This window comes from Eptesicus fuscus, chromosome 5, assembly GCF_027574615.1.
Source record: "Eptesicus fuscus isolate TK198812 chromosome 5, DD_ASM_mEF_20220401, whole genome shotgun sequence".
NCBI lineage: Eukaryota > Metazoa > Chordata > Mammalia > Chiroptera > Vespertilionidae > Eptesicus > Eptesicus fuscus.
In genome coordinates this window covers 88,331,588-88,345,538 of record NC_072477.1, presented here as the reverse complement: position 1 = coordinate 88,345,538, position 13,951 = coordinate 88,331,588, and the positions used below count along the sequence as shown (strand labels likewise).

The 13,951-nt window shown below is 36.7% G+C and overlaps 1 protein-coding gene across 3 annotated transcripts in view; it reads right to left on the bottom strand.

Moving 5' to 3' along the window:
* LOC103301984 (signal recognition particle subunit SRP54) overlaps nucleotides 1–13,951 on the bottom strand; it is an 85,452-nt gene that overhangs the window by 40,821 nt on the left and 30,680 nt on the right. For all 3 annotated transcript variants that reach the window (XM_054716546.1, XM_054716544.1, XM_054716545.1), the window contains exons 5-12: nucleotides 10,371–10,475; nucleotides 7,851–7,917; nucleotides 7,712–7,769; nucleotides 3,040–3,190; nucleotides 1,632–1,780; nucleotides 1,191–1,291; nucleotides 633–719; nucleotides 83–156 (exon numbers count right to left, since the gene is read on the bottom strand). In XM_054716546.1, coding sequence (XP_054572521.1) covers nucleotides 83–156; nucleotides 633–719; nucleotides 1,191–1,291; nucleotides 1,632–1,780; nucleotides 3,040–3,190; nucleotides 7,712–7,769; nucleotides 7,851–7,917; nucleotides 10,371–10,475 — 792 coding nt within the window. The remainder of the gene's footprint in view (nucleotides 1–82; nucleotides 157–632; nucleotides 720–1,190; nucleotides 1,292–1,631; nucleotides 1,781–3,039; nucleotides 3,191–7,711; nucleotides 7,770–7,850; nucleotides 7,918–10,370; nucleotides 10,476–13,951) is intronic.

The following is a 13,951-nucleotide window of genomic DNA, read 5'->3' as shown; positions in this document are numbered from 1 at the left end:
TAATTAAAGCAAGTACATCTGTTCTTAGAAATTTTAATGAAAAACAAAACAAGTTAGAAAAAAACTTTTTAGGATAACTAACCAAGATTTGACTGAAGGGGCCCATTTTCATAATATTTTGAAATTGTTCATACATGTCTCGCAACGTAAACTGACCTGAAATACAATGTGAGTCAGATATATTAGAGAATGTACATTTCATTTCATAAAACTAATATTTTCTTTCATTATGGGTTCATCTCGAAACACACTTACAAAATATCCAATCAATAAATAAGTCACTGAGCAGTTATTATGTGCAAGATCATAGGATGAATTCAATAGAGAATATACAGTTACACAGATCCTATTCTAGAGAAACTTACATTCTATCAGAGAAAATGGAATAAAAAAAATACACAAGACACTTGAAAATAAGGCAGATAAACTATACCCACTAGGATGACTAAAATTAAATTGCTCAGACGTCTGAAATTTAAAATGATTTGCATATAAATCATCTAAGAAATAAACATTTCAGGAATTGGCTTTAGTAACAGACATCATTTCAAACAAATAAATACTATAGTTTTATTAAAAAATAAAGTAATAGAAGATATTCTGAGATAAAATGCTTTTGGCTCCTTATATACCATGTTTCAACTTCTCTATAAGTGCTTCATTGTCATCCAACTTCAACTCGTTGACTTTATCTATCAGTCCTTCAATGTCACCCATACCTATAATATGCAAAAAAGTAAAATTAACATCTAATAGCATACCTTACTTTACATTACACAAAATACATGTACATACATAATAACCCTGTGAGATAGGCAGATACGTTAGGTGAGAAAACTGAAGCTAGAAAGGTTAAGTGACAAAGCAGGGATGCCAACCCAGGGTTTAATTCCAAATTCCATGTTCTCTATAACAGCTGGAGACATTATAAAAGTTTTATTGCCATTTTCACTACTATTAGTACAACCACATATTTTTGTACTGTGCTCTACAACTATTCCAAAAAACTTGCCATGTTAACATTCTAACAACAAGAAGTAAATAACCACCATCCCTATTTTACAGGTGAGGAAGATAAATCATAGAAGGACATGATTTTCCTGAACTAGTTAGTAAGTGGACAGAATTAAAACCCTAATCTGTCCTAAAGATCCATGCTATATTTTTGTGTATTTTATTATCATACATACCAAGAAGTTTGCTGATGAAAGGCTGCGTTTTAAAAGGTTCAAAGTCATCTATATGTTCCCCTGTACCAATGAAAATAATCGGACTTTTTGTGGCAGCAACTCTGCAAAAAGAAAACATAAAAGGAAAACAAATTTCTTGCATATTTCAAAGCTAATTAGACAGAGGTACATAGCTCAAATTTCTTTTAACTAGTTAAAACAAAACTATGTATCAGAGGGACTCCAAAATTTTGTTTCTATTTAAACTTCTTTCATAGACCATATTAGGTCCACTATTGGAATATATTTTAAATGATCAATAAGAAATCTGTAAATACGCACGTGCGCACGCACGAACACACACACACACACACACACACACACACACACACACACACACACACACACACACACACACCATATAAGCCTAAGACATAGGACAAGAGCATCAATGATACTTACGCACTGAGTGCACCACCTCCTTTTGCATGGCCATCAAGTTTTGTCACTATTACTGAGGCTACATCTACTTTATCTTTAAAAGCCTTAGCCTGGGCTTCACAGGCCTGCCCAATGGAGGCATCCATCACATAAACAATGTTATCAGGTTGCTAGAAAATGTAAATAGAAAAGATACATATTTTTCCTGATCTTCAGCAATTTCATCATTAGAAGCTATATAAAATATTTATTATAAATAATTATTCATCCAATCAATAAATATTTATTGAGGGAGTACTACATATTAGGCACTATTTAGGTCCTAAGACAAAGAGATGAATAAGAAAATCCTTGTCCTAGTGCGACTTACATTCTAGTCAGAGGAGACTGAAAATACGTGTATAACAACTAAACTGGGATAGAGAATATCAGTTTTGAGGTGAGGGAGACTTCTTTAGGTAGGGTAGTCAGGGAAGGCCTCTCTGGAGGTAAACATTTGGGCCAAGGCCTGAATAAACAGAAAAAAGTTATACAAAGATCTGGAATAATAATACTGTAGGCAAAGAGAAGAGCAAAAGTAAATCAGAGAAAAAGAAAAAGTAGAAGAATGTACATGAAAACCAAATTGAATAAAATACAGGTGAGACTATTTCTCTTCACTATGCTTAACTAGGTCAAAATATTGGCATGGTTAAAAAGAAACTTATTATAATGAACCAAAGAATTATAGCCTCCACCCAGTGGCAAAACATGGGTTTATAATATGTGCTATTGATCACCTATAAACTACTTCTTCTTCCCAAATTACTTCCATCAAAATTCTAAAGAGAAATTAAGTGATGATTAATATTTTTAAGTGCCTCACTTTGAAAATTCTAAAGTAAATGTTTCTACTGTATTTTCTGGCGTATAAGACGACTGGGCGTATAAGATTTTCCTGGGTTAAAAAGTCGTTTTATACGCTGAAAAATACGGTAGTCCAATATATCTAATGCATTCTATCTAATCCCATCAATATAGTCCAATATACCATATTTTCCGGTGTATAAAATGACTTTTTAACCCAGGAAAATCTTATACGCCCAGTCGTGTTATATGCCGAAAAGTACGGTAATTTAATTTAAGTATTTACAGAAAGGAAATGAAATAGTTATTAAAGGTTAATTCCTGAATTTTTTTGTTTTCTCATACATATTAATAAGATGAATGAGATAGGAAATTATTTTTCTGATATTTGCTCATGAAAATCTCATACTTAATATAGGAGAAGATAAACTCATTTCCATACAGATAGAGGTACCCAAGACAAAAATAAAGTACTTGGAACCTGTCTTATAGGCAAAAAATAATTTATACAGGTCATAAACTCAATCAGGGTTTACAATTAACTTAACCAAAGACTTCATAATGTTAAAATAAAGCTACTTACTATAGCATTAGCAACTTGAAGCATTTCTTCAAACAAAGAGTCTTCTTGTTTATGACGGCCACTTGTGTCAACAATAATAATTTCAAAATTTTCATTTTTGAATTTCTCCACTCCTTCAGAGGCAATGATAACAGGATCCATTTCTGTATAGCTATTTAACATGGACAAATGATTTAACAACCAACACTAAAACTTCCTTTAATCTATTATGGAAAAGTCATAATGATCTCAATTTCAATTTAGAAGAATAAAATCTATTAAGTATTATACATAGCAATTTACTTCCAGATCAGCATAAAGCGGTATCCAGTTTCCCAATTACAAAATCCTGTCTGATTCTGCTATGTGTCTCTCTTGAATAAGTTGTTTCCTTCAATTTTAAAAAATACAGTAGTTGAATTTTTGTTACCTAGTGTTTCACACTATTTTCCATTTAATACCCTTTTGTAAGCATTATAAAAACCATTAAATGTTCCTGTAAAGTATGACTTTTAGGCTATAAGCATTCCATCAGATAGCTTTGTCATTGTTTATTAAATAAATGTCCTATTGTTGGTCATTTAAGGTTTTTCTCATTTCTTGGTATCAAACATATAGCTAATATGAGAAACATATTCATGTTGCTTCTTTTTTTTTTTAAAATTTCTTTATTGATTAAGGTGTCACATATTTGTCCTCATCCCCCCTCATGTTGCTTCTTTGAAATAGTTGATATACCCCTACAGGTTGACCTTAAATAAATTGGTCTGACCGTTTAGACTTTTGGTTTTTAAAACAAAAATGTCCTCCACAACGTTTAATTTCCTTCCCATTGCACTACATTTTTACAATCCTCAAAAATGTTTCACTTTGAAAATAAAAAAATGAGATCAAATTTTAATTTGTATTCTCTTGATTAGTGGAACTTTTTATACAGATCAATACTGTCAAATGAAAAGACATAATCTAAAAATAAAAAATGTTTTCCCCTAAAATAACAACAACACAAATTAGGTAGAAAATACACTTAATAAGAATACGTGTGAGATTTAAATGAAGGAAATTACTAGTTATGGACATAAAAATCTTTTTTAACAAAAAAGATATAGCAGATTCCTAAATGGAACTATACAAATATAGTAAAGATGTCAGTTCTCCCCTAAATTATCTGATTTCAATGGAATATATTTTAAATGATGAAAAATCTTGGGTGATTTTTTTTTTGAAATTTAATAAAAAATTCTAAAAATTTATCCAGGGAAATTAGCTGGTTAGAATAGGCCGGAAAATGTTGATAAAGAAAATACAGATTAGTTACTACCAGATATTTTAAATATAAGATACAATTAAAATTCATAAATGTGTAAAAAAATATGATCAGATATGTTCATAAGGAAAGTACTTAAGAATATACATGCATACAAAGGAATACAACGATGTCATAAAAAAGAATTACCTTAAACATTATACTGTCTGTAACAGAATTATTAAGATCCCATTTTCTTAGAATTTGTTTTAATGAAGTATAACATACATAGAAAAGTCAAATAATCAACTCAATGAATTTTTGCAAAGCAAACGCACCAAGATCAAGAAACAACATAACTAGCACCTCACTCCCTCCCAGTAATAATCACTATCTTGTCATAAGATCCCATTTTTAATCAACTCTATAGTGGCATATTCACATACAATAAAATGCATTACTTTAAATGTTCATTTTGATGAGTCTGACAAATTTACATAACTCATATAACCACTACCACAGCAATGGAGGTACAAAGCTCTGTAAGAGTCCATTTTAATTTAAAATTATCTATCTATCTATCTATCTATCTATCTATCTATCCATCCACCCACCTACCTACCTACTTATCTATCTATATCTATGTGTTAATTTGATTTGTAAAGATATTGAAATCAAGCACAGAGAGACATGCTAAAAACTGTTAACTGGGAAGTGAAACTTAGTAATTTCACTTATTTAATTTAAAACTTTTAATTAAAATAGTGGGGTGTTTTTTTTTTTTTCAAAAGATAGAACAAATAACAGTTCTATATCTACCACCTCCCCCACCAAATACTATATATATATATATATATATATATATATATATATATATATATTTAACATTGCAGATATAGTTCAAGTTCTTCCCCAGTCCCAGTCCCTTCAGCCCTCCAAGAGGAAACAATGCTCACTAATATGTATTTTAAGGTAACATGAATAAAGGAGAGGTTATTTAATAAATGGTACTGAGAATACTGGTTAAAAATTAATACTCCAGCTTTGGTCAAAAGTTCAAGTAATTATCATAGCTATTATATCATTTGCAAATTTTGAACCCTACAGATATAACATTTTATTATCGCTTGACCTTTTTTTAAAAAATATATATATTTTTTAATTGATTTCAGAGAGGAAGGGAGAAGGAGAGAGAGAGAGAAACATCAATGATGAGAGAGAATCATTGATCGGCTGCCTCCTGTACGCCCCCCCACTGGGGATCAAGCCCGCAACCCAGGCATGTGCCCTTGACTGGAATTGAATTGGGAACCCTTCAGTCTGTAGGCTGATGCTCTATCCACGGAGCCAAACCAGCTAGGGATTCCTTGAGTTTTAAAACTGTGAGAAACAATCTTTATCCTAAAATTAAAATACCTACTATTATTCATTAATCTATTTGTTAGAAATTATTGTTAAAAAATAACTAAAAGAAAAAATTAAATAAAGAGCATATATAGCCAAAGTTCACTAGCTTTCTTGGCCAGCCAAAAAGTAGAAGGTAATGACTAACAAAAAAATATCCACTATTGAATTACCTCAAATTTTAGCTTCTTTAAACTTTCTTCCTGAAAGTATTATAAACCATTTACATGAATAATGTTAAGAAAAATGCTATTGTCTCAAACAAATCCTCCTAAATTCAATTTAGACTTGTTTCTTTTCATTAATCATTCTAACATATACAAAATACCTAACTAAATAGCAATGTATCAAATGAAGGATAGAAATGATCAGAATCTCTGATATGTGTACAGATTATAAACCATTTTAAGATCAATTTTTTAAAAAAAAAATTGGAGAGAGAGAGAGAGAAAGATATCTGTTTGTTGTTCCACTTATTTTTGTATTCATTGGCTGCTTTCTTGTATGTGTCCTAACCAGAGATCAAACACTCTAACCGACTGAGCTACCCGGCCAGGCAGATCGTCAAACTTAACGGACAGTATGGAATTCACCACTGTGTGTTTAAATGAGGAGTGCTTTAGACAGATCTTAAAAGAAACAATAGGAATAGAGATCAGACGAGATCGGGCGCGTTCAGGGTGGTATGGCCGTAGAGGAATAGAGAAAAGCAGAAGGAGTTCAGAAAGTATGCAAAGGCAGGATGATAAGCATGCAAAGCAGAATTAAAACTAAACAATTTCTACTCTAATGTATCAGGTTGAATCAGAAAAGTTATAATAAAAGTCACCAGTTTATTAATTATATTCCCACTTTGTTCCAGAAAGAATTTAAACTTATCCTACCTAATAAAAGGGTAATATGCAAATTGACCGCACCTTCGCTAGGCCTAAGCCACACCCACCAGCCAATCAGGGCGAGTATGCAAATAAACCCAACCAAGATGGCTTCAGCCACAGAGAGCAAGGTTTCCCAGGCAACGGAGGAAGCCAAGCTTTCTGCCTGCCCTTGCTAGGCCTAAGCCTCCACTCAAGCTACAAAGTTTCAATTATAGAAGGTAAACAAATCTTAACGGAAATGGCGGCAGCCACGGAGCTGGAGAGAGCAGGCCAGGGTTGCCCCCAGCAATGGAGAAAGCAAAGCTTTCCACACACCCTGGCCAGGCCCAGGCCTCCGCTTAAGGCTACAAAGTTTCAATTGTAGAAGGTAAATAAATTACAGATACCAGGGCCTCCTCTTGGGTCGCCAGGGGGCGTGGCTGGCCTGCAAACCACCACAGGCCCCTTGCTCAGGCCGCCCCACGCCCCAAGGGAACCCCCATCCTGATCCGGGACACCCTTCAGGGCAAACCAGCTGGCCCCCACCCCTGCACCAGGCCTCTATCCTATCTAATAAAAGAATAATATGCAGATTGACCATCACTCCAACACACAATATGGCTGCCCCCATGTGGTCCAAGATCCTGCCCCCATGTGGACACAAGATGGCGACCACAAGATGGCCAGCAGGGGAGGGCAGTTGGGAGGCACCAGGCCTGCAAGGGAGGACAGTTGAGAGGGACCCAGACCTGCAATGGAGGGAAGTTGGAGGCGATCAACCCTGCAGGGGAGGGTAGTTAGGGGTGACCAGGCCGGCAGAGGAGGGCAATTTGGGGCCAACAGGCTGGCAGGGGAGTGGTGAGGGGGTGATCAGGTGGCAGGCAGAAGCGGTTAGGGGCAATCAGGAAGGCAGGCAGGTGAGCAGTTGGGAGCCAGCAGTCCTGGATTGTGAGAGGGATGTCCGACTGCCCATTTAGTCGGACAGGCAGTCGGACATCCCTCGAGGGGTCCCAGATTGGAGAGGGTACAGGCTGGGCTGAGGGACACCCCCCCTGTCCATGCACGAATTTCATGCAATGGGCCTCTAGTAAGTATACATTAGTATACATTAAAATGTGACTAGATAACATAAAATAAAGAGACAAGATGAGGCACTTGAGTATCAAAATAAAAAACAAAAACTCACCTTCCATAGAATGGAATTCTTGCTTTCGTAGCATTCTGTTTTAGTTGGTCAAAAGCCCCTACGAGATAAAGAGTTAATGAATCCTCAAACTTAAAAATAAAAATTACAGGAAACAAAATTTCAAATTTCAACACATTACCTGCTCTGAATGTGTCTGCACATATCAAACAGGTCTTCCAACCTTTCCTCTGGTAATAATAAGCTAACTGGGAAAGGAAGATTAAAAAATATATATCAATAAATATATATTATTACATATATAATTTTTACTGTTTATCCTAGTTATTTACTTAAGAAATTAAGTAAAACTACCCATATTCTCCTGAGTAATATTATTAAATTTTTGAAAACAATAACTTTCCTAAAGAGTTTAAATTCTAACTGCCATACAGTCACATTCAAAAGATATAAGATGATCAAACAACACATGACTGTTGTAAAAAAATGTTAATTACAATTAGTGTTAATAAAGTAAAAATAATAACATAATCTACTAAGAAATAATCCTTTGTTTTTTTCTAAGCTTTAAGATAGTTGAAGCCTGTGAAACTAAAGGTGGTAACAAAGTTGAGGCACCCAATTCTGGAAGAAAGTGTGGTATAATGAATTAAAAATTAGCATAAGGATATCTATACTAATAATCTATACCAGTGATAGGCAACCTTTTGAGCTTGGTGTGTCAAACTTCGCCAAAAAACTGAGCGTAACTCGGGTAGTGTGTCACTTTGAGGAAAAAACTAACTCCAAGACTCTAGTCGCAAATGTTTCATCCTCGGCATGCGGCCGTGTGTCATCAGAAATGGCTACGCGTGTCAGTGCTGACACGTGTGTCATAGGTTCGCCATCACTGATCTATACTAATAAAAGGGAAATATGCAAATTGGTCACAACGCCCTCCAGTAACAACCAAACAGCAGGCTGCGTGGGGCAACCAGGCCAGCAAGGGGGTTAGCGAGGGACGACCAAATGACTGACCAGCAGGCTGCATGGGGCAACCAGGCTGGCGGGGGCAGGGGACAGTGAGGGGCAACCAGGCTGGTGGGTGGGGGTCTGTGAGGGGCGACCAGGCTGGCGGGGGGGCAGTGAGGGGAGACCAGGCCAGCAGGGGGGACAGTTTATGGGCGACCAGGCAGGCAGGCAGGTGAACAGTTAGGAGCCAGGAGTCCCAGAATGTGAGAGGGATGTCCCCTGTGGGATCAGGCCTAAACCGGCAGTCGGAAATCCCCCGAGGTGTCCCAGATTGAAGAGGGTTCACCTCCACCCACCCCCGGTGCACGAATTTCATGCACCGGGCCTCTACTCTATATATAAAAGCCTAAGTGGCTGAACGACCAAACGACTGGTCGCTATGATGCGCACTGACCACCAGGGGACAGATGCTCAATGCACAGGATTGGGCTCCCTCCTGTCTGGATCGGGCCTTGGGGATCGGGCTCCCTCCTGTCTGGATCGGGCCTACGGGGATCGGGCTCCCTCCAATCTGGATTGGACCAAAACTGGCTATCCGACATCCCCTGAGGGGTCCCAGATTGTGAGAAGGCGTAGGCCAGGCAGAGGGACCCCATGGTGCATGAATCTCTGTACCAGGCCTCTAATGTAAAATAAAGATCTACATTATGCTGGGTGTGACACTGTGAATAGGAGAGTTTTGAGCCATAGGAGATAAGGTAAAACTTTCCTTTTTTTCCTCTAAAAAATCATATACTCACCTCCTTAACCTTTTGCACTCGGATGTCAAGTGTGACTCGACACGGTTAGCATTGGTAGCAGGAATCGAGAAAAAGCAAGCGAGTGCAAAGGGTTAAAGAACAGGAAGTCTTATTGGTAAAAGATAATAACATAGTTATATAGAAACTAGAGGCTCGGTGCACGAAATTCATGCACTGAGGGGGGGGGGTCCCTCAGCCTGGCCTGCGCCCTTTGCAGCCTGGGATCCCTAGCTCCTTACCGCCCACCTGCTTGCTGCTCCTTACCGCTTGGCTTGCTGCTCCTTAGCGCTGCCGTGGAGTCGGGAAAGACTCCCGCCACTGTTGCTGCGCTCGCCAGCCGTGAGCCTGGCTTCTGGCTGAGTGGTGCTCCCCCTGTGGGAGTGCACTGACCACCAGGGGGCAGCTCCTGCGTTGAGCATCTGGCCCCTGGTGGTCGGTGTGCATCATAGTGACCAGTCGTTCCACTGTTTGGTCGATTTGCATATTAGGCTTTTATTATATAGGATCTGTCATTCTTACAAAAAAGCAATCACAAGTGCCCTGGCTGGTTTTGCTCAATGGATAGAGCGTCAGCTTGCGGACTAAAGGGCCCAGTTTGATTCTGTTCAAAGGCACAAGCCTGGGTTGTGGGCTTGATGCTCACTGGGGGGCATGAAGGAGGCAGCTGATCAATGATTCTCTCTCATCATTGATGTTTCTACCTCTCTCCCTCTCCCTTCCTCTCTGAAATCAATAAAAAAATATATTATTTTTTAAAAAAAGCAATCACAAGAGAAACTATGGGTTTACTTTTTCTTATCCTACAAAAAGCTATTACAAATATATAATAGATACATCAAGTAATACAAAACTGAAAAGCAACAATACTATAAAGCCTGATTTAACATAAAATTTGATTTTTACAAAACTATCTTCTCTATGACTTTATTTTAAAATTAATTATAATTTACCTTAGAACATGTGGTAGTTTTACCACTCCCTTGCAATCCAACAAACATGATCACATTCTGTTTTCCTTTAGTAGGTGTCCATGCTTTAACTCCAGGGTCTACAAGCTACATCCCCAAAATAAAATAAACAGAAAATCAGGTTAACATATACTTACATTCAAAGCATCTCTCTCCAAAACTTTTAAATTGTAAAAATAATTTAAGGACATTTGTATAAAAGGCAACCATTATTCTACCATTCTAATACAACTCTATTTCCCTTTGTACACACAGTGAAATTTAAGAACTTAAAATAATGCATTGTGAAGTCATAAGCAAGCCTATACTGCCGAACCAATACAGAGTAAGGATCTCAAAACATTTTTTTAGGACAAAGTAGAATGTGAATGAAATGTGAGACTGAGTTTGAGCCAAAGGAGCACTCGATATCAGCACCGCAGAAATATGAAAATATATATACAAGCCACATATGAATTTTTAAATTTCTAGTAGTGACATTTAAAAAAGCAAAAACAATTTATATTAATTTTAATATTTTATTTAACCCAATACAACCGAAATATTAACAGTTCAACAGGTAGTCTATACTTAAAAAAATAAGATATTTTATATTCCCTTTTTCTATAGTAGGTCTTCAAATATGGCAAGTGTTTCATACTTACTACATCTCAATTTGGACTAGCCATATTACAAAAGTGCTCAATAACCACATGTGGCAAATGGCTACAATATTGAGACAGTACCTATCTTTACATTCAATTTGACAAATGTATATATATGAACAAAATTATAAATTATATGCGAAAGACATTCCAAGTCAGTCAAATGTCAAATTTTCCAACGCCAAAGATCTACTGTTCTATAAATTAATTATATTTAAAGGGTTAGTAAAAAATAATCCCCAGTTTTATAATGTCAGTGGAAAATTAAGGTTCACACATAAACAGTCCCAAACTAACAAGCATGAGGTATTTTTAAAGTTCATTGAAAAAAAAATTCATTTGCAAGTCAGTTGTTTGAAGCTTAAAACACAGATCTCCATCCTATGGTTTAAAAGCCTAATATGCTAAGTATCGGGTTGTCGGTTCAACCAATCAAAGCACAACATGCTAATGATATGCTAAGGCTGCTCAACCACTTGTTATGATGTGTACTGACCACCAGGAGGCAGATGCTCCAACTGGTAGTTTAGCTTGCTGCTGGGGTCTGGCCAATCGGGCCTGAGCGAGTGGGGCTGGACATGCCCTGGAGCCCTCCCACGATCCCACCCTGGCTGGCCAACCTCCTGTGTTACTCTCCGGCCCCGATCGTGCACCAGTGGGGTCCCTCGGCTTGGCCTGTGCCCTCTCGCAATCTGAGCTAAGGAACTCTACCCCCGAGTGCACAAATTTCGTGCACCGGGCCTCTAGTATAATAATAAAGCCGTAATAGTAATTAATGTCCTAGATCAGAGGTTGGCAAACTATGTGTATAAAATGTTTTAATGAAACATTACCGCACCCATTCACTTACTGCTTTTGTGCTACAACAGCAGAGCCAAGTAGTTGCAACAGAAACCATATGGCCCACAAAGCCTAAACTATTTAGTCCTTAAGAGAACGTTTGCCAAGCTCATGCTAAAAGATAGCATAAAAGTCACATAATCCATATTACACCTGAATCTGGAAGAAAGCCATGTTGTAGAGAAAGGAGGAAAAGAACACACATTTTGCCTAGCCTTATTAAGCGAACTTCTGAAACAGGCAAAATCTATCTTAAATATAAATCCACTCCTTTTAGAAAACTGATGTTACTCTACATTTACCCCCATTCTCTATATCTCACGGCCGAATGAGCTCTCTATGAAGCTACTATTTGGAATATATGTATTTTACTGAATTAATATTTTACAAATCTATTCTTCCAGCTGCACTCTACAATAACAGTATGGAAATTTTTAGTCTCAGGACTCCTTTATAATCATGGTAGTTGGTAAAGGTTAGTACAGTGTGGAATATGAAACCCTAATAACTTTCTTTTTTTTTTTTTCCTATTAACTTTCATACTCTATTACAGCGACTTTCCACCTTTTTCATCTCATGGCACACATAAACTAATTACTAAAATTCTGTGTCATACCAAAAAATATATTGTACTTTTTGCTGATCTGACAAAAACAAAACAAAACAGGTATAATTTTGATTCATTCACTCCAGACAGCTGTTGTTGTGCTGGTTTTTGTCATTTTTTAATATGATAACCTAAGGGAGAAGAGGTCAGTGCCCCTGACTAAAAAGTCAGATATCAAATGTTTTAAAAATTCTTGCAGCACACCAGTGTGCCACTGCAGTTGAAAATAGCTGCTCTATTACATTAAAATCTGTTATTGTATCTTGCACTTTGCATGGATCTTATACTGTTACATGATTTTCTAATATCATACATTAGTCATTTTGAAAATATTGGGATTCACATTCACTATATAACATCAAATAATTTTATTTATTAATATCAATACTGATCTCATCAGAAAAGTAAATACTGGAACACTGTCAAACTTAAGGTAGAGATACAAGTTTCTAGTTTTCACTTGAAAACTTGAATTTTATGATTGGCCACAATATTGTTAGTTATTTGCCTTAAAGTAACAGGCTTACTTTATTTACTTTCGAGAAAATATTTGCTAAATACCCAAGTCTAAATAACCAGACTACCTATTTGTTGTACATTCATATAAAAATGGTGATGCAGAAAAAAGTGGCTTACAATCAAACAATCACACATGTGCTTTCTTCAAGTTAACCATCAAATTTCAGTATGCAGCAAAAGGGCTTTCTGCATATTTCCCATTTCATCACACAAAATCTTATAAAGACTTGTATATACTCACGGGTCAAGATTTAGTACAACTAATAATTTCTATTGCTCCATCAAGGGCATTCTTAAATGAAACTGGCAATTTATTTATTTATTGCAAGTATGTGGTAGTAAAGAGTACAATGTCTACCAGTGTAGTTTGGTACCATTGCTTTGATTTGCACTGGGGAGTTTTACTCACAACTGCTTTTGCACCATCAGTGCAAATACCAACACAGTAAAAGAGACAAAAAAGGCAAATAATGTCTTCGTGTTACTGTGAAAAGTTTGACCTTACTTTGAACACCACTGCTCTGGACCATAAGCTTCTGAATATAAGCACCAGTCTTGCTCATTTCTGTTATCAGCAGCATTTAGCATACTGCCTAGAATAAAGCAGATACTCAATAGTAAATGCTTTTTAACAAAGCACTTAATACTCCAGAATCGCCTATAAGAAGCCAGGCTCTAAAATGAACAATTTTCACTCATCCTGTGCTCATCTCAGGTGCTAGGTGAAAAGCAATCTGGAAATAATGTGAACAGCACTGCACAAGGAATTTGGAGATCAGACCTAGGTCTGCCACCAACTAGTTGTCTTACTTTTCTGAACTGCAACTGAGAAGTGTGACTAGATAAATACTCTGATTCCTTCCCTCTGAATTTCTTTTATTAATTAGTCTACAGAACTAAACTGAAATGACATAGCCGTCTGAGATAACTAGACTTTCTCCAAGTACTAATTA